This window comes from Setaria italica, chromosome VII, assembly GCF_000263155.2.
Source record: "Setaria italica strain Yugu1 chromosome VII, Setaria_italica_v2.0, whole genome shotgun sequence".
Taxonomy (NCBI): domain Eukaryota; kingdom Viridiplantae; phylum Streptophyta; class Magnoliopsida; order Poales; family Poaceae; genus Setaria; species Setaria italica.
This window is the reverse complement of record NC_028456.1, coordinates 33279613-33298923: the sequence shown is the minus strand read 5'-3', so window position 1 is coordinate 33298923 and position 19311 is coordinate 33279613. Positions and strand designations below refer to the sequence as shown.

The following is a 19311-nucleotide window of genomic DNA, read 5'->3' as shown; positions in this document are numbered from 1 at the left end:
GATGAGATAGATGTGGAATGACGCGCGATTTTATTTGTTGAGAAGAGGGAGGACCGGTCCGTGTCAGTACACGGCATGCAACCCAATACTGAAAGGAAAACAACCATCCTGATCACCTGATGCCTTGCGTGGTTGTTGAAATAATAGCTGCCGAGGGCCGACACGGACGTAGGTGATGCATGACGACGGCCGGCAGCAATAAGACTATTCCCCGGAGAGTTTCATCCCGGTGATATGTCATCGAAAGAGGTTTGAGTTAATGAATGAAACATTAAAACAATGCTCCCAAATGCATAGTTTCATTTCACGATTTTATAGTATGCTCATACCATTTAATTGCGAGGCATATGATTAGATATAGTCAGATGAAATGAAACTTTATAGCCCCTAATGCAAGTTTCAACATGTTTCCATCTTGAAAACCGTGCATACACAATTTTATCCTGTTGAAACTCTTTCCCCCTCTCACTTTATAATTGCCTTCCCCTCTCACTTTATAATTGCCTTGTCATGCCATTACATATGCTGATGTGTCACCGTATTTATTATGTATGAAACTTGCACTGGGATTAGCCTAACTCATTTATTTAGAGGATCCCATCCCCAGGCAGTTAATTGGAACTACGAGTAGGAACTCCACCTTTATTTGGAGTTGGAGGGAGTTAAGAGTGGATTATTAAGATGATCCATAATTATTAGGAAAATGGAGATGTATTGGAACACTACTGAGGCATTCTTTTTCTCTGTAAGAAAAATACTGCTGGAGAAGCTCTACCTGCTATCAATTTTTTTTACCTTGTGTACGGCATATTTCCAGAAACTAATAATGTCTCAACTTGCCTCTAATAGCCAAATGGTCCGGCATGACCAACCATTATGGCCCACCCGGGGCGGCCCGGTCCACAGGATGGACTTCACAAAAATAATCGACAACTCATTGTGCGAACTAGTCATAAAATCCACCTTGTTATCCTACGAAGACGCCAAATCCATCCAGGCGGCGGCTAAAGTGACGCAGCTGCAGCTTGTTACCTATCTGAATACTGCCTACGGCCTATGCTCAAAATGCCATCGACTATCAGGCGTCCGTTTCTACTTTCTGGCGTTTCGATTGCTGTGACTGCTTCATCCACTCGATGCACTCATCCATGGTTCCGTTCGGATGCGCAAGCTGCCACTTCAATGCACGTTGTTGCTGCAACAACCAGCATGTATTAGTGTCAACATGTTTTGGAATCTAGAATCAGTGTGATCAGTTGCAAGGATGTGGAGTCATAGTGTACCCATTTTCCTATCAGTGGACCGCCTGACTTGACCTGCAAAACTCCCATAATGGATTTGCCGTCAAGTACCGGCTTCAACTTCCACACCCCATCGAGATCTGGAGAAGGGAAACAATAAACCAGGATGGTTATTATGCAATAATATGAACAAGTAAATCTCCACGCTTGCAGTTATGGGAGAAGTGCAAATTCCATGACCATCATATACTACTTTACCTAGGTCAGTTATGGCACGCTCAACTCTGATGTATTTCTCTTTCCTCAGATGCAGCTCATCCTGCTTGTTGCGGTTGTCAGCAGCATTTCCAGCTTCTGGGTTGGACAGAATGGATATAAGCAGTGCCACCCGCCAAAAGTCCTTTATTTCTCGGAGTATCAGTCCTGAAATGTTGATAGTGTCACATGCTTTGGTCGAAAAATTGTCACTTAAAACAAACCAAATATCAGCCTTATGACACTGAAAGGATCAGATTAAATCATTAGGGAATTTGCACAACTGTAACAACTTAAATGTATACAAAGGATATCAGATTGCATGTATCTCAGGTACTACAGATACAGTAACAAACGGAGTACTATATTGAATAATCAAATTAAGCAAACACCAAACACTAACAAATTACAAAAGGATAAACCAGTACAGAGGATCTAACAAATTAGAAAACTGCAATGCTGAATACTGACCTGCAAAAACACGCTTCAAACTGTCTGTAGGTATCTCAAGATATTCATCTTCCAACTTCTCTTTGAGAGTTCCCACATCATCATTTGACTCAAGGAGAAGAATTAACTCAGCAAACTTTTCACTAGCAGCATGTATGTTGACAACCTTTAAGATCACACAACATTATAACAAGTTAATTTGCTGTCACAGTACAAGACTGACCAGAATCACAAACAATGATGTTGGGAGCATCTCAACAGAACATACCGCTTCAGCATCGCTAGCTTTCAACTTTAGTGACTCTTTAATAATATAGCTACAAACAGGAACCTGGTGATGATGCAAAAGACTCTTCAGTACACAGTTGAAAGAAATAATGCAATGAACAGGAAAGTGGGGATATTTAACAGCAGCTTCATTTGTTGATTCCAGATTTATTTTCTCATTTCCTGGCAGCCATAACAAGCACCAAAATATTCACGGTGCAACATGCTATCTAGTCAAATTACCCACATAAATACTGATCAAGATCTGATTGTTGAACACCAGAAACCAAATAAAACTACAAATTGTCCCTCCACAGGAGAGAAGCTATGCATGTGAGCTTCCCCGAGAGTGATGCTAGGTAGCAAGCATGCAGTGGTACTAGTAACAACGTACAGTAATTTCCACCAAGAAGGTAAGTGATCATAGGGGTGATAATGCTTCAAGAGGTGCATTGGACAGATTATCAAAATGAACCTGGATATCCAAAAGATAGCAGATGCTCTTTATCTGAAGTCCAATTAGCAAGAATTATCAAAACTGTGACTGGTTTGGTCAAAGTGACAATATCGGCAAACTGAGCTAGTAAATGCACCCACTTCTATGTTTATCAGAGCAGTTAAACTCTCTCAAACAAATTAGAATGTAAGCAAATAAATTTGACTGACTTCAATCAGTGTACTGAAAAAGGCAATATACATGTCACACTAAACCTGCCTCACCAGTCAATATAGCAAATTAGTATTAAGTAATAATGTAAATGTACCCATCAACACACTTGCTTTTAAGTGAATAATTTTAGTGAACACAAACACAATTTTTTTGCCAGTTCAAAGATTCAAAGCCTTGCATTAAAAATGGATGATGCAGGAACTTAGAGGTTACCTTCTTAGATCTTTTGTCCAAGTAGAACATATTTCGTAGGGGAATGAATAATGCACTATACAGGCAAAGCCTTCGCTGCTCATCCTAAACACCATAACACATCTTAATGTTAAGGGAAGCCAAGAGAGAACAAATCATAATCAAATAATTTCCTGCTAGCCATAGTGCGCAGCTTGTAGTAAATCTTCCTAACATAGGAAATTCATTAATCATATGTAAGACTCAACTGGAGAGACAACCTCATCACAGCAGAAAGCTTTATTTATGCCTCTCTTAATAGTTCAATCAGTGCACATTTTCTGTAAATAGCTTAAGTATCTGATTAGTAGCAAGGAATTCGACAAGATGCTAGTATTGATTTGTGTTTTCTATTTGCATTGGAGTTATAAAGTATCACTCTGTAAAACATTTTAAGCAGAGTCACATGATCGAGAGGGAGGGAGTTTCTGGGTGTTCATATAGTCATTTATCAAGAAGTATGCTAAAAATGTCTGACCTGCAACTTGGTGTCAGAACCATTGCTGAACACAGAGCTGCCAATAGAAGATGCAAGATTCCAAGCTGCTTCAATATGCGAAACACACTGCCTGTATACCCATAGGAGAAAAAGAGATGAGATTGAACTAATGTAGAGATGCTAATCCATGCACAATGGTGTTTTCTACATTTCACAATTCTCAGCTACAGTAGTTTGAAATACAACTGTGCTGCATACAGTTGCCTGAATCCAAAATGTAAAGGGTACGGGATGTTAGAACAAGGACAATACCCATCACATTTGTCAAAAACTGGAGGGTTGGAGTTCACCGGGAAAGAAAAGACAACGTAAAATAGCCCCAAATCACGGATGTCACACATTGCTTTAACAGGGTGTTTGTCTGACATCATGAGATCAATCTGCAAATATACAAAGAAAGAAATTGATGACCAAGGGTTTTGCATGCTACATTACTAAGTTCATCAAGAATGACTAAAAGCTTGGTTATACAGTAAAGCAGTAAAAAAAAGAGCAAACAGCAATTAGCGGTAAGTAGTGTAGGCATCCAACCTCATGACCAATACGTTCTCTGCTAATCTTTGTGCCAAGTTCTGACTTCACTTTTTCATCAGATGCGGCTTCCTTCAAATCTTCAGCTAATGTAAAGTTGAATCTAGCAGCTGAAAGAAGCAAGCATTAGCCTGTGGAAAGAAAATATGATGTTCCAATTCACAGTTATATTCTTCGATTATAATTCACAGTATTCATTTCTTGATGAAAAATGACATAAGCAGTTAGAAGGAATTTCTTGAGTTTCAACTAAAATTACTCCAGTAACATGAATACATGTAACACCATTATCCACTTATTAGGAAGTAAATTTATCATGAATACTTTCTTGGTATAACAAATTTAATATAGAAAAGTCTTAGAGAATAACTGTGAGATGTTTCAAATTACCAAATCTTATCGCTCGAAGAACTCTAAGTGGGTCATCAAGGAAGGTAGCTTTGGCAGGTAAAGGAGTAACAATAAGGCCCTCTTTGAGATCCTCAATACCTTCACAATGACATAGCAGCATGAACATTGAAAAATGGCCACATCAATTTATGAACTTGTACAATAGAAGTACTAGCAAACTCACCTCTTCCAGTTAAATCTTCCACTGAGTTATTGTTGATATTAAAGAACAAGCTGTCAAAGTTAGAAAAAAAAGGAACAAAAATAAATATAGGATTGTGAAGAATAGGCTTGCCTTCAAATTTTTTATTTCAAACTAAAATCAAACTTGCAATGATGGAAGCAAAATTTTGGAGATACAACAAACCATCTGAAAATGGAATATCAAGGTATTACCTATTAATCGTTAAGTCCCTGCGGTATGCATCTTCTTCGGCAGTACCAACCTCCTGAAAATGAAGGAGTACTAAACGTAAATCAAATTGAGCTGCCAAAATATGGTTTAGTTGTTAAACTATCACAACAATACAAGAAACACCCAAAAGAGACATGTCCATACAATGGGAAATGTTCAGCTAAGCATATAGGCAGGTGGTCAAAATCTCTCAGTAACAAATAACTCAGATATGAAAAGAGATAATATGTACTCTGTAAACGAGGTCACTGAAATAACCATGCGAAAGGATGGATATAAGTACACACCATGGTAGGAATACGACTGTTTTCAGCATACTTTTCAGATCTCAAGTTAACAAAATCAATCCATATGTCAAGTATAAGCATCCTAGCAGTTTCCAAGTGCTTGGATTGATCAGGGTTGCTGCAGAACACAAATAGAATTCATGATTCAAGCTAATGGATAAACAAACAGCCACAATGTATCAATCAGTGCAGTTACTTTATGACTAAACAAGTGTAAAATGGTAAGCAACAACAGTAATGAGTTACTCATTCGGATTAGCATAATAAAAATCACATACCACTGGATAACACCAATTCCTTTCTGCTCCTCCCCTATCAACTCTAAGTACTCATTTACTTTCTCGCAGAAATTCTGGCCCGTCATATTATCAAGGGCAATGTCAATGTCAGCGGAGTCTTTCCCTAGTAGCTGCCAAGGCAGAAGTCAAATCATAAACTGCCAACAATCACTTTATGTTTAAACAATCTACAAGAGGCTATTTTAGGGCAAAACATTATGAATGATTCATTATATTATATATTATACAGAATTAACAAACCAATATATTATACAGAATTAACAAACCACAGCATCAGAAAAATATGAAAAAGAATATCTTGATTAACCTTCACTTCTCTAGTCATTTTGAGGATTATCCACAAATTATCCTACGCCACATGGTGCTGCATCATTACATCCAAAATTTCCAAGTGAAATACAGTAGAAAACATAGATTTTCATTGCATACAGACTACAAAAAATCCAAGGTCAAGAAATAAGCTGATCAGGGCATCCCCTGACCCAACCAGCACAGCTGTTTATGCAATTGGCAAGAATGTGACCAACATCGCTGCCATGAACCCTAAACATAGGCAAAGAACAAAATTGTCCACACAGATGTGGAACAATTTCAATAAAAACCCACTCTAAGCATTCAATTTTGTGCATGACATTGCTAAACAGTTTATCCAAAACCCACATAAAACCCTAAAACCTATAGGACAGGACATCCATCCAAAATAATAACCATAGTATCAAAATACAGCAAAGCTTGTAATACCCAACTGAAAGGAGGAACCGTTCCTGAACCAAAACCGTCTTTGCTGGTATCCTTGTATTTGCTATATGGTGATTTGTGAGAAAAAGAAATCATATGATCACCTACTAAATCACAAAACAATTTCCTGAAAATCCTGAGTAACCAACTTAAAGGATATTGAGATTCATTTTATTAAGAATTAAACAATTTGCTCCCCAAAAATTTATAAAATGCCAAGTTGTCAATAGAAAAAATTGTGACATATCAATTAAAAATCCCACCTTTGTGTCAACAGCGAGCAATCACATCCTAAAATACAACCAAAGCTTACATCCTAAAAAAAACTGAATTTTAAATTTCTCTAGTTCATTCTGACACTATACATCCAATGGCTAAAGAGAAAGCTTTTTGTAGATGGAAGGGGGGAAAAACAAGAGCGAAAAGCTTACCTTGTCCCGGACCCAGCCACCGGCGACGCGGAGCTGCGTGCCGAGGCCGAAGTGGCGGACGACCTCGAGAAGCCGTCGGAAGATCTGCTCCTCCTTCTCCGTGAGCTCCACGGTCTCCCTCACCACCACGCTCCGCTGCAGCTGCTCCGGCGAACCCGCCGCCATGCCGGAGTGCCCGGAGAAGGCGCGTACGGGGGAGAGGAAGAAGGCGCCGGGGTGCTTAGTCAAGGGGATTCTCCGGAGAAGAGGAGAAAGCGCCGGTGAACGGCGGCGGAGAGGGGGCAGGAGGCCGCCGCGAGGAAGGAGGAGGAGGAGGAGGCGAGGAGGCATGTGGCGGGCGGTCTCGCTTCCCCTTTTCACTCCACTACCGTTCCGGTTCCCAAGCACAATACCTACGGCATGCCCTTCAATCAGCCGTTCGATCGAAAATCAGCCGTTCTGATTAAGGTGAAGAAATTTCTTTTTGTAAAAAAAAAGAGAGGTGAGGAATTTCTTTTCTATCGATAGATGAGAGTTCCCATACATATAAATCCAGTGGAAATTTAGGCATAACAACTCCTAATAAAGAAATTTAAAAGGAGAAATCACATTAAACGGGTGGATTACCACAATGTATGAAAAAAAATAGCAAACGGCTTGACATGGAGTATGTTACGGCTTGAGTTTTTTCATTAGATTTTATCTAATGAAACTTATTTCATCTATTTCTTTATTAATTATTTACCACATCATACAAACACCGACATAGCATGCATTTAGTGAAAATGAAACTTCCATTAAAAATAGTCTAAGAATAAATGGCTACTATCGTATTCATGGTCCATATGTTTTGTAATGCGTTGACTTCTCAACCGCCTTTTATCAATCTCCATTTATGGTCCATCCTTTTCTCTGAATTTGTCGAGCGTCAACTATGGTGTCTCTGAATCTATTGTGGAACTCAATATATACATGTTAGGCCAGTCTCGGTTGGAGTTTCATGAAGGGTTTTATGAATATTAATTTTCATATCACGTCACCAATTTTGCAGACTTGGGTATTTATGAGGAGAAGAAGGAGTTTCATTATACGTGAGAGGAGTTTCATCCCGATAAAATTCAAGTAGCACAGTTAATTATTTTTCAATCTTGGTAACTATACAATAAAACTGTGCTGGCCTTATCATCACCACAGGAAACACGGAAATAGTGGACCGCAAGACTATATATTTACTGCCTTAACAATTTATTACATTACACAAATAACATAACATATGCATCGTATTCTTACACGTAATGATACGAACAATAAGATACACAAAATCATACAATGATACGGTATATAGATGGATAGTATACTGGAATGCATAAACCGAACATGCAAACAATCACCCCAATCAATATAAGCTGCATGCCATCAATGATGGCACGGAGAGAAGGTATCATCAATCGAGATCAGTCTTCATTTCTTGAGGATCCGGATGTTCTTCCAGCGCGATTCCATGAAGCTGGACGCGTCGTGCTGCATGTAGACGCCGAACTTGAAGTAGTGCGAGTCGCCGCCGCGGCCGGGTACCTGCAGCTTCTTCACGCCGTCGATGAAGACGGAGAGGCTCGACGCGTCCACGTCGTGGACCACGTTGAGGCGGAACCACCGGTTGTAGATGTTGTTCTCGACCACCTGCTGGCTGTAGTACCGGAGCTCGCCGTCGTAGACGTGGAGCATCAGCGTGGTGGCGGACTCGCCGCCGCCGAACACCTGCATGATGGACACCCCCGTCGTGCCGGAGGGAACGTAGCCGTAGCCCTCGAACTGCCAGACTCCGGAAGAGTAGTTGTAACCCTAGAAACAAAATTTAATTACCAATAACATGTTGGCAAAGATGATCGAGTACTTTTAAGTTTCAACCCTTTTCTGAAAGAAGGATTGGACATGAGAACACCTTACATACCTTCATCCTGATCTCGGTTCTTGGTTTGGTGTTGCTCTGAGGGGTGTGGGGCTTGTCGGAGGACAGCACCCACAGCTGCCGCACGCCGCCGACGAACCTGTACCGCGCGTCTCTCGGCACGTCGTACGGCTGCTGTAGCACGAAGTTGCTCTCGCTCAGGCTCACAACCTTGAATCCCGCCGTCGGGTCGTCGGCAGCGGCGGCAAGGAGCGCCGCCGGCGACAGCAACAAGACGACAACCACGACGCAGAGGCAGGTAAGCCAGGGAAGAGGGAGGGTGTACGAAGCCATGGCGTATATGCAGCAGCACTTTCCTTTGCTTTCCCCTTTCTTAGCTGGCCAGGATCAGTTGCCTCAACTAGCTGGCATGTCTTCAGAGCATCTACGGCGACCAAGGGTTCATCATGTTCTTAAATAGATGGGAGTCCTTGGTGATATTGATGCACTGTACCGAGAGGGAATGACAAAAGAAAACTGCACGCAGAGGGCAAGCTATTACCTGTTCATACGGAACCCGGAAATTTAAATTCGACTCGATATTCTTCGAATCTTTTGTTGCAATTTCGGCAATAGCGGGAACCACGTGAAGTCGTAGTTTTTTTAAAAAAAAAGGAAGCAGGACCCTGCTAGTTCATTTAAAGAGAAGAGAAAGTTAAGGTTACATATAGTTCGATATTACAGATAATAAGATTAACTCGACTCTTGAACATCTAAACGAACTTAATAAGATACACCGTCCAATTCTGGGCTCCCACATGTTCGACATCTCGTAGCAATATCCTTCTGAATCTTTTGAAGAATTTGCGCAGGCCGTAGTGTCTGTTGCTGGAAGATTCTTTTGTTCCTTTCGTTCCATACGTTCCACGCTGTGATGGTCATGATCGCCGCCTTGGATCTTCTTTGTTGCTTGGTCAGCGCCTGCAGGGCTTTAGTCCACCAAACCTGCAGTTCCTGATCTTCATCAGTTGGAGTGCATACCTGCCCCCCGGTTCAGCCGCTTACCAGGTGCCAGACTTGCTTTGAATAGCTGCATTGTAAACACAGGTGCACATTAAGTCCTTAGTTTTTTCAGAGGACGGCAGATGTGAGATCTTATTACGTAATCGCTAGTATTATTGCAGTGCCAGGCTACTTTAATTTGTAGACGGCGTCTTATTTTGTTTATAATGGTTCTAGCGGCAAGCCGGTAAAACATGAGTAAAAAAAAACTGGTGATAAAAATCGGCTCATATCACGGCCTTCCGTCTCTGCACACAATGATGCCCCTCTCAGGTATAGCATGACAATTGCTTAAGCTAGAGTAGGTATTTCCCCACTCAGACTATATTGAAATTATAAGTGGCCACCGCGAAGAGATGATGACACCTCCCATAATATTTTGTATGTTTGAGATAGCAAAGGCCAAACTAATCTCATCGTAGAAGTCTTCCTTTCCTATTCTTTTATTTGGTCATTGCCTTTTCTTTTTAAATACAAAACAGGCAGCAGGAGATGTAAGCCTAGATGGGCATTATTCAAAATTGGTGGTCGATCTCTATGAAGGGTGAAGAGGATGATTTGCGTCGCGAGCAATTTAGGGGTTTGAAAAAAAGGAGTTATTGCTTAATGTGAAATAAATTACTGCTTCCTGGAGTCTACCGCATTTCAAGATACATGCATTTGTCTGAATTTGTCAACTACACCTGATGCTTTAAGAGATCAACTATCGCAGGGATGAGAAAAATAACTAAATAGAGGAACAATAAAGCTACTTTAATTTGTAGACAGACAAAATTGTTCTAGCGGCAAGCCGGCAAAACATGAGTAATATTTTTCACACAATGATACGAGTACTGCAGTAATCACAAACCACACAACGATATATACAATGCACTTATTATCAACTGTACACAAATGCATACTACTCCAAGCACTATAGTAGCTAAGCTATCGTGTGCCTGGCTCGACTCAAAATGTCAAATGATCATCAGTTATCTTTCCTGAAGATCCTGATGTCCTTCCAGCGCGACTCCATCCTGCTGGAGGCGTGGTTCTGCGCGTACACGCCGAACTTGAAGTAGTGCGAGCTCCCGCCGCGGCCCGGCGCGCGCAGACGCTCGATGCCGTCGACGAACACGGCCACCGTCGACGCGCCGACGTCGTGCACCACGTTGAGCCGGAACCACCGGTCGTAGATGTTGTCCTCCACCACCTGCCGGTCGTAGTAGCGCAGCGCGCCGTCGTAGACGTGCAGCATCAGCGTGGTGGCGGACTCGCCGGCGCCGAACACCTGCATGATCGACACCCCCGTCGTGCCGGAGGGGACGTAGCCGTAGCCCTCGAACTGCCACACCCCAGAAGAGTAGTCGTGGCCCTGGAAAGATTGAAAGAAGATTGCTGATCTGAATCTAATCCTGATCTCTGTATATGATTAACTCTCTACTTGTGTTAATTTCAGCTAAATCTGTGATCGATCGAGAAGGATAATTTATCACCGTCATCCTGATCTCCGTTCTGGGGCTGGTGTGGCTGTGGGGATCATGGGGCTTGTCGGAGGACAGCACCCACAGCTGCCGCACGCCGCCGGCGAACCTGTACCGGTCGCCGCTCGGCACGTTGTAGGGGCGCTGCAGCACGAAGTTGCTCTCGCTCAGGCTCACCGCCGTGAACCCCACCGTCGGGTCGCCACTGCCGGCAGCGGCGCCAAGGGCGGCGCGTGACGCCGCCGCCGGCGTCGACGCCAACAAGGCGGCCACTGCAACCATGCAGGCACAGACACTGACACAGGAAAGCCAAGGGAGGGGGAGGAGAGCGTGAGAAGCCATCGTTGGCATACGCAGCAGAAGCTTCTGTTCTGTCTTGTCTTCCTCGTGTAGCTGAGGTGACAGTTAGTTGCCTCTGCAGCTCTGTGCTAAGCTGGCTTTGTGAGCATCTGCAGGTAAGGCTCGTGTGGCTTAAATACAACAAGGCCATGGGGATCTTACTAAACTTGGGAGATAGACATGCATGCATGGACAGATTTCTTCCCATATAAAAATGCAGCTTTGCATGCTGCAGGTGTTTACACATAGAAGATTGGTTGGTTTCACTTGTTTACAGTGAGAAAGCGTGGTAATTGTTGGTCTGTTCGAGTATTGTAATGCCGCCAGGTTAGCTGGCAGTCAGTGACTGCAAGCAGTTATCGTACGCATGCAAGACCGAGGCCCGTTTTTTAGAGCTTATCCTAGCTTCACCTTCGTCTTTTTTCGCAAAATGAGATATTGTAACGTGAAGCTATTTCGTAAATCGAAACTAAAATGAACTAGAAACTAAGTGTAACCACTATTTTTTTACTCCACTAGCTTTACCGATGAAGCCGTTTTAGAAGAAACCCTCCTAAACGGGACCTAACTGGCTAGCTATGATAGATTTGTTTTGTTTTTTCAAATAATTTTAACCTAACTCATCGGGACGATTTTACCTATGGTGAATATATTGCTGATGGCCGGTGCTGAATTTCGTCTGTAGGCCTGTGCGCTCATTTCTGGCCTCGGAATTGCCTATCCTGTTTTCAGTCAAACCAATACCATCCATCAATTACTCGGGGGAAAAAAAAGAATGCTAGTAACATTCATTTTGTCACATGCTTAAAAAACATAAAAAAAAACCCGAATTCCTCCAAAGAAAAGGATGTACGTGTATATTGCGTTGTCGTGAGGCACAAGGTGATGGAAACGGCAAAATGGAGCGTACGTGGTGCAAGCAAAATTGTCCACAGACCCACTGAAACAAAAAAAAAGAAAAGAAAATTGTCCTCAGATGGATGAGGATGAGTGAGTTTAGACGGTTCGTGCACGTTGCGCCGTCGCCGTTGCTGTGCCACCCCCTCGTGAACACGGCAACTTCTAGTAGCTGGATAGTTCGCGTATTCACGCGATGGTAAAAAAGTAAAAACTTGCGTGGTGTCTCTGACAGTCTGATGATGCTGTAGTTAATTATCTGGCCTAAGGGATATGCTCTCTTGATTTGGTCGTTGGTCAAACTAGTTTTTTCTCGTTGCACCAGCATTATTTTGCCAAAATGATTTTATTGTGCTTTGTTTAGCCAAGAACTCTGTTTTATTGGAAAAGCGTGTAAAGAGTTTGATTAATAGATGAAGCGATGAAATATATTCAAAGTTAATTACCCGTAAAGAAACATGTTTTAGAAATAATGAACAAACTAGCACCGAGCTACAATTTCGAGCATGGGGTAACTCCTTGCACGTCAGATAATACGGTGAAGGAAAATGGTCAACTAGCTATTTGCGGATGCAGCCTACGCGTGCATGCATGCAAGTGCAGGGTGCTCAACGGCACGCATGGAATCCGGCCGGCGGCGCCCAAAGCTCACAGCTCAGTCCATTATCGGAGCTTGCCACCACGTATGGCCTATGCTTTGGTTGGAGTCTCGGCCAAGCCGCAGTGCTCGGTCAAGTAGTTTGGTAAGCGGGTGCGAGGGATCAGGCCGCATCATCCGGGCAGAGCCTCAACGAACACTACTGCATGGATCGCGTCCCGGGAGGGCCAGCTGGGCGACGAAGGCGATAGACAGACTAGGGAGGACACGGTGCTCTGCTCCTCCGTCCCGGGAGCCGGGGCAAGGCCGGGACATACGCAGCTCGTCTCCTCGCACGCCTCCACGTCTCCACGCCATGGGCCCGAGGAATGGAGCTCCGTGGCGCCGCCGTTGGCCGGCCGCCAACGATTATGCATCCGGATTCTAAGTCTCTCGCTGCTCGCGGAAGAACAGATGAGAGCACCCACCCCCTGCTGTGCTTTCCCTTTCCCTCCTCTGCTTCTTCTGCTTCTCCTTCTCCTCCTCCTCCTCCTCCTCCTCCTTGTAGAATAATGGTAGATCTCATCTGTCAATTGTATTCTTTATGATCTTTGGTTGAATATAAAGGGACGTTATTTATATTCTGATTGTTGTCAGTGCAATATGCGATGGTTTTCTGAAATTTACAATCATTAATATCTCTGAAAGTGATCACCTTCACCTAGCAACAGACCTTAACCGAACCTGTGAGTCCCTGATAGGAGAACATTCAGCGTTGTCCTCTGAAATGAGTTTCAGCTTTTGCATCCTCTGAAATGAGCTAGGAACGTCTCTGATATTGTTTGTATTCTTCCACTATCTCCAGTTTTGACATGTGACTTCACCCACCCTCCCAAAGTCAGTGTAGATCGTTTCATGTAAAGTTGTAGACCATGACTGTTGCTGACTTGCTGTAGTGAAGCAGGCTCTTCAGGTGCCTGTGCCTCCTCAACTCTAACTGATGTCTGGCGATTCGGGTACTGCTACTTGCTAGGTTATCTTACCACTCGGAGCTACGCAATGCAGATTTACCTAACTCAGCATGAACGCCTGAGAGACTACAAAACTTAGATAACAAGAATAAAGGAAGGGTCAACTCAGTGGAAGTATTTTGTGCAACAACACGCATAAGTACATCTTCTGAGCTGCATAACATGATCATGATCATACATCAGTGAACAATTAGCAAGTAAATCATAGACGATACGAATTAACTCGAAACTCTCACATTTCCTGTGCTACAGGCACACATAGGATCTATAGACGAAACAATTGCTACTCTGAAACGATGTTCCTTTTACTGCTAACAATTGAAAGAAAAATAGTCATAAATAAATAAATAAATGTTATACTTTGTGTTCTCGATGACGATAGTTGACATTTGACAAAGAAGGTTTGAACATCCTCTCCCTCTCAGAGTTTCATTGAGACCAGAAGGAGCTGTAATCACACAACACAATCTGACAGTTCCCACAAGATGGTGAGAAGGCCAAAGGACGTTGATCTGACAGTTCCACATACTCATGCTGGAAGGAACACTGTCAAAGGTTAATTCAGATAGCAAAAACACAAGAGAAAGAAAAAACGGATGGGGATCATCAGACTAGGCATGAACTAGCGGAGATGGAGATGCGCAGTTGCCACTGCTGTTCGATGAACAACTCCCAAGTCGTTCCGCGATAGCAAATGGCAGAATGGAGATTCCTGCCGCACCGCATAGCGCGTCAGCGCTTCGCCTCGTCGGCGGCATCTCCGACGCCCTGGCCGCCCTGGCCACCGCATCAGCATGTTCAAGCCGATTTCACCTACGTCCTCCTCCGCTTCCACGCCTCCGCCTCCGTCTGTGATCATGTTCCTTTTTTTTTTAATCCATCATGTTCTTGTTTCTGTGTGTTACTTGATCTAGAGTCGGGGTGAGTCTGGCCTACTTGTTCAGACCGATCGATGTTTCGAATGAGATCACTCTGGTTCTGGTGCAAGAATCAAATTTTAGTTTCATCATGAGAGTCAATAAAAAGGGACATTTACGTTTATTCCGGTACTCATCCATTGTTACATTGTTAGCATAAGGATCATGTCATGATAATGCAGTACTAGTCTCACAAAAATAACCAACGCTATCTGAAATGCATTCATTCTTTGACCCCTGAAATTTAGCTTACATGCTTGTGTCCCTTACGCCAACAAGCACACACGAACAGTCAGCCTACACAGAGCATGTGACACAAGCAAAAGCCCATGGTGTTCCAACATACCATCGATCAATAGAAACTTGCACGCCAGTCAAATTGAAGGCAAGCGAACTCGTTACCGTGTTGAGTTTATGCATTAACACCAAAAGCCTGCCTGACAGACTTACCCATATGTGAAGCTTCAGTTGGAACCTCATACCAAAACATACAAAGTGTTCCGCGAGGGGTTCACATTGTTACAATTTGCATGCCCATACTCGAGAATTTTAAAAAGGAGACCACGCCGAATGCAATAAATCCTACATAGAACAAATACACCCAGCCATAACATCAACACAAAACTTAAAAGGTTAGTTCATACTTTTGTAGCCACATGAAGAGCCGTAACATTAGTTTTGATACTGTCATTTCTGTGCTACCATCAAATTTCCTCAATCAATTTGTATTGATATATAATAGATGACTACTGGCTCATACCATACCAAACACAGCATTCTTATCCGCCAAAAAAACATGAGCCTCTAGCCCAGAAACTGCACACACCTCGTAACTCCGAAGGTAAAAGATACGGGTCAAAAATAATAAAAAAAAATTGCACTATTTTCTTCCGACAATGTGATCTTCACCCAAATATCAAGAGCACTTCTTGAACTGAATAGCACGAGCAGTTTGACATACCATTAGCATCTCACATATCTGAGTTGTAAGTCATTCAGTTCTCAATGTATCGAGGTATACAAGCCAAAAAATCACCTAGTGTAAACGAAGAAAAAGGTTATATCAGACAGAGCTAGCGTTAAAGTAGATGGAGAGGGAGTATCTAAGTCAGGACACCTACCACCAATCACAATGCATCCGCACTCTTACCACCTCTCTTGCTAACTAGTTCACAGAGTCGGCAAGGCAGCGTGTCAAGGCTCATTTCACGGGCCCTGCCAAAGTTACCCAGAACACCACAGCGTCTCCATGCATGGTATTCTGCATAGGCTACAGGGTCATTTGCAAGTGCTTTCACATATGATGCCAGTTCTTTCAGAGAGCTGAATTTGGAAGCATCTATAATAGAATTGGGAGGAACAAAATCCCAGACATTGGCTGCCCCAAAGTATATGGGCACCGATCCAGCCTCCAAAGCATAGAACAACTTCTCAGTCACATAACTTTCTGTCTTGGTGTTCTCAATTGCAAGAACAAACTTGTAATGTGACATTGCGCAGTGTAGGTGATCCCACCAGTGTGGTGAACCATTATCATTGGTGGAGCAAACTGGATACATAGATAGCGCCATGTCAGGACCACCAACATTGTTCAAACATCTGCCAAAGGAATGGTGTGGCACCAATGTGAGGAAATCTTTTGCAAGCTTGTCTCTGTGAGGAAGGCACCTTGAAGATGACCAGTAAATAAGTGCATCCTGATACCAGACAGGTAAATCAAAAGTTCATAAGATTAAAATGATGCGAGGGAGAATTACTACAGCAGGACTCATTCTATCTGATAAAATGTAGCACTGATGCAACAGCAGACATGCATGACTTCATCTTGTGACAGTAAAACACAAATTACAGAAAAATACAGAAGATTTGGTACTGTGAACACTCGTCCCCCACTCTATATCATCTTGCGATCACTCTTTGCATCATCCCCCACATAACTGTTTCAGGCTTGCCATAAAAAGGTAAAAAGAAGTGGAAAACCTTCAGTTAAGATGGGTCTCTATGCACCTGCTAATAATCTAGAGTAAGCCAATTTGTAGAGTTGTAGACATTATCTACATTTTCTACGGACAAAGTTCAAACAACCAATGCTGGACAGGACAGTTCCCATAAAAAAATTATGAGTAATACACTGATACTCATGTTAAGGAAAAACATAGCTGGAGTTAGGAAGTGCACAGGGTATTAAAATTACTATTTTTGTAAGCCAAGTAAATTGTTGCCTTGATATTACTATGCAATGCAATTTATACTTTTAGACTTACATTTTTCTTTTCAGTTGATATATGATAGCTCCGGCTGGTGTGAAATGACTTTCCAGCGTACGTTATTTGCACATCATCATTCGCATGGTAACCTATAAAAATGTCCTCAAAACCTGTTGGCTTTCTACTAGCCTCCAGATCCAGATAAACACGAAGAGGCAGTCCTTTCATTCTCTGCAAAACATGTCACGGAACACTTAAAAATGAGAATCAGATAGATGTATATACTTAATCAGTTTATAAAACAATGAATAAATAAATCTTAAATTATTCAAAAAGAGAATAAGTGTTTGATTCCACGCAAGTCCAATGAAAGATGGCAAACTTGCAAAGCTGTAGCCATGCCACTGACCAAACCTTTAGCTACCAAATGACCAACCAGAACTGCCAAATTAACAGACAGAAATAAGATGCAAAGGAAAGAGGCGGCAAGCAATCCACAATACTGATACGGACAGGTTACAGGTCCCAGCTTCTGAATTTTTCATCAAAGCAGCAGATCAGTGGGAAACAATATCTGCTGTTTCACCAATTTACTACAGCAAACAATTCAATTAGAAGAACTGGTATCATGAGTGCTCCTGCTCCCTCCATTTTAAATAGAGTAAAATTAAATCAACAGTCCGTGAACTTGTTACTGTGTATCAATTAGGCCCATAAACTTAGAAAATGCATTTCCATATCACTAAACTTGTCAAATGCTGCACCACAGGTCCATATGGTCCATGTCAGCACCTGGATGCTGACATGGTGGGAGCTAATTAGTTTATAACGTCATGATTTAAAAATGGTGGGAGCATCCCACATTTCAACAAGAAACTAAGATTCGGACAAAATATTTTGCCACATTTTCAAAAAAAATATTTTGCCATGTCATCAAGTGTACACAAACAAACTTAGAACACACTTCAAAAGCATTTTTTATAACCTAACCAACATTTTAAAAGGGCACACATGCTACCATCGGCACCTGTTAGGTACTCCTACCTCTTTCCCCAACAGAAATGGCCCCAAATTTTTCTTCTTCTTTTTTTGGTATACCAATTCTCTGATTCCACGAAGGATTAGAACTCATCGCCAATTTGATCTCTGAAGTTCCAAGTGCCAAATTTAGCAGCTATCAGTTCATCATAAACAGGCAGCTCGCAGCTGACGCCTCATTTTTCAAGAAAACAAGTGATCCCCCCATCATGACTGGACAAGAAAAGAGGGGAAGAAGTCGGGTACCTGCGGCGGCGGCGTGGCGCCCTCGAATAGCAGCGCGTCGGGGCGGTCGACGGCGGCAGCGGACTTGCTCCATACGCAGCTGACCCCGCAGCGGCACGTGTAGACCCCGTCGAGCGCGTCGGGGATCCACGTCCACCCCTTGACGAGCACCCCGACGTGCCGCGTCGCCATCTCCTCGCACTTGGCCCCGCCCCACGCCGCGCCGCCGGTGATTGCCGCGGAAGCCGAGGCCTCGGCGGTGGCGTTGGCGCCGGGCAGCTCCCCGGCGGCGAGCTTGGCGCGGATGCGGGGGCACCCGACGGCGGCGTCCCAGGCGTTGAAGGCCTCGAGGAGGGAGGTGAAGGGGTTCCGGTCGCGGGAGCCGACGGAGTCGAGCGCGGTGGGGAAGCGGGTGGCGCCGGCGCCCGGGAGGACGGGCGCGGGCGTGGAGAGCGAGGAGATGGAGGGGAGCTCGAAGTAGCCGGAGAGGAGGAGGAGCAGGATGGCGGCGGAGGCGAGCATCGGGGCCACGTAGTTGATTCGCTTCCGGAAGAGCATCGGGGGTGGCGTCGGGAACCTTCTAGATGCTTCCACCGCGCGCCCGCTCGCCGGTGCGCGAGGCGAGACCTCGAAGAAGGGGAGAAGCACTCAAAGAAGGAGGAAGGGAGAATATGAGGGGGCTTTTACGCAAAAGTTGCAGGCTTTGGTTTTGCCGCTGGCCCGCTTTGGCTTTTCTTTCGTTGAGGTGTTTTATCGTTTGGTCCTTAGAAATCTGGTATTTTAGAAAGGGTGGAGTAGTGGTTGGACTGGGTGGTAGGACGGCAGGGGCGGCCGCCGGTCGGCGGTGGTGGTTGTTTACCATTTTCGATGAATTTTGGAGTACGTCTGCTTGCACGTGCCAGCTGACTATCATTCCTAGACTTTGACTTTTTTTTGACACCAGGATTTACTAGGAGATAAAATATTTATATTGCAATACATGAT

The 19311-nt window shown here is 43.5% G+C and overlaps 4 protein-coding genes across 4 annotated transcripts; all 4 read right to left on the bottom strand.

The window, feature by feature from the left end:
• Window positions 1-758: 758 nt before the first annotated feature.
• Window positions 759-7063, bottom strand: LOC101758732 (putative CCA tRNA nucleotidyltransferase 2). Its single transcript, XM_004977208.3, has 15 exons — window positions 6705-7063; window positions 5515-5645; window positions 5237-5354; window positions 4931-4983; window positions 4719-4768; window positions 4535-4633; window positions 4145-4254; window positions 3866-3993; window positions 3593-3683; window positions 3097-3180; window positions 2215-2277; window positions 1968-2112; window positions 1500-1664; window positions 1284-1381; window positions 759-1195 (listed from the first exon to the last, which is right to left on the bottom strand). Exons 1-15 carry the CDS (start codon window positions 7032-7034, stop codon window positions 1079-1081), a joined length of 1782 nt encoding a protein of 593 aa, XP_004977265.1. The 5' UTR covers window positions 7035-7063; the 3' UTR covers window positions 759-1078.
• Window positions 7064-7902: 839 nt separating this feature from the next.
• On the bottom strand, window positions 7903-9001 carry LOC101758325 (citrate-binding protein). Its single transcript, XM_004977207.2, has 2 exons — window positions 8635-9001; window positions 7903-8525 (listed from the first exon to the last, which is right to left on the bottom strand). The coding sequence occupies exons 1-2, from the start codon at window positions 8923-8925 to the stop codon at window positions 8145-8147; spliced, it is 672 nt and encodes a 223-aa protein (XP_004977264.1). The 5' UTR covers window positions 8926-9001; the 3' UTR covers window positions 7903-8144.
• Window positions 9002-10576: 1575 nt separating this feature from the next.
• LOC101781168 (citrate-binding protein) lies at window positions 10577-11463 on the bottom strand. Its single transcript, XM_004978252.2, has 2 exons — window positions 11109-11463; window positions 10577-10987 (listed from the first exon to the last, which is right to left on the bottom strand). Exons 1-2 carry the CDS (start codon window positions 11445-11447, stop codon window positions 10601-10603), a joined length of 726 nt encoding a protein of 241 aa, XP_004978309.2. The 5' UTR covers window positions 11448-11463; the 3' UTR covers window positions 10577-10600.
• Window positions 11464-15465: 4002 nt separating this feature from the next.
• LOC101757637 (alpha-(1,4)-fucosyltransferase) lies at window positions 15466-19049 on the bottom strand. Its single transcript, XM_004977206.4, has 4 exons — window positions 18349-19049; window positions 17122-17295; window positions 15979-16554; window positions 15466-15893 (listed from the first exon to the last, which is right to left on the bottom strand). The coding sequence occupies exons 1-3, from the start codon at window positions 18883-18885 to the stop codon at window positions 15985-15987; spliced, it is 1281 nt and encodes a 426-aa protein (XP_004977263.1). The 5' UTR covers window positions 18886-19049; the 3' UTR covers window positions 15466-15893; window positions 15979-15984.
• Between the last annotated feature and the right edge of the window lie 262 nt (window positions 19050-19311).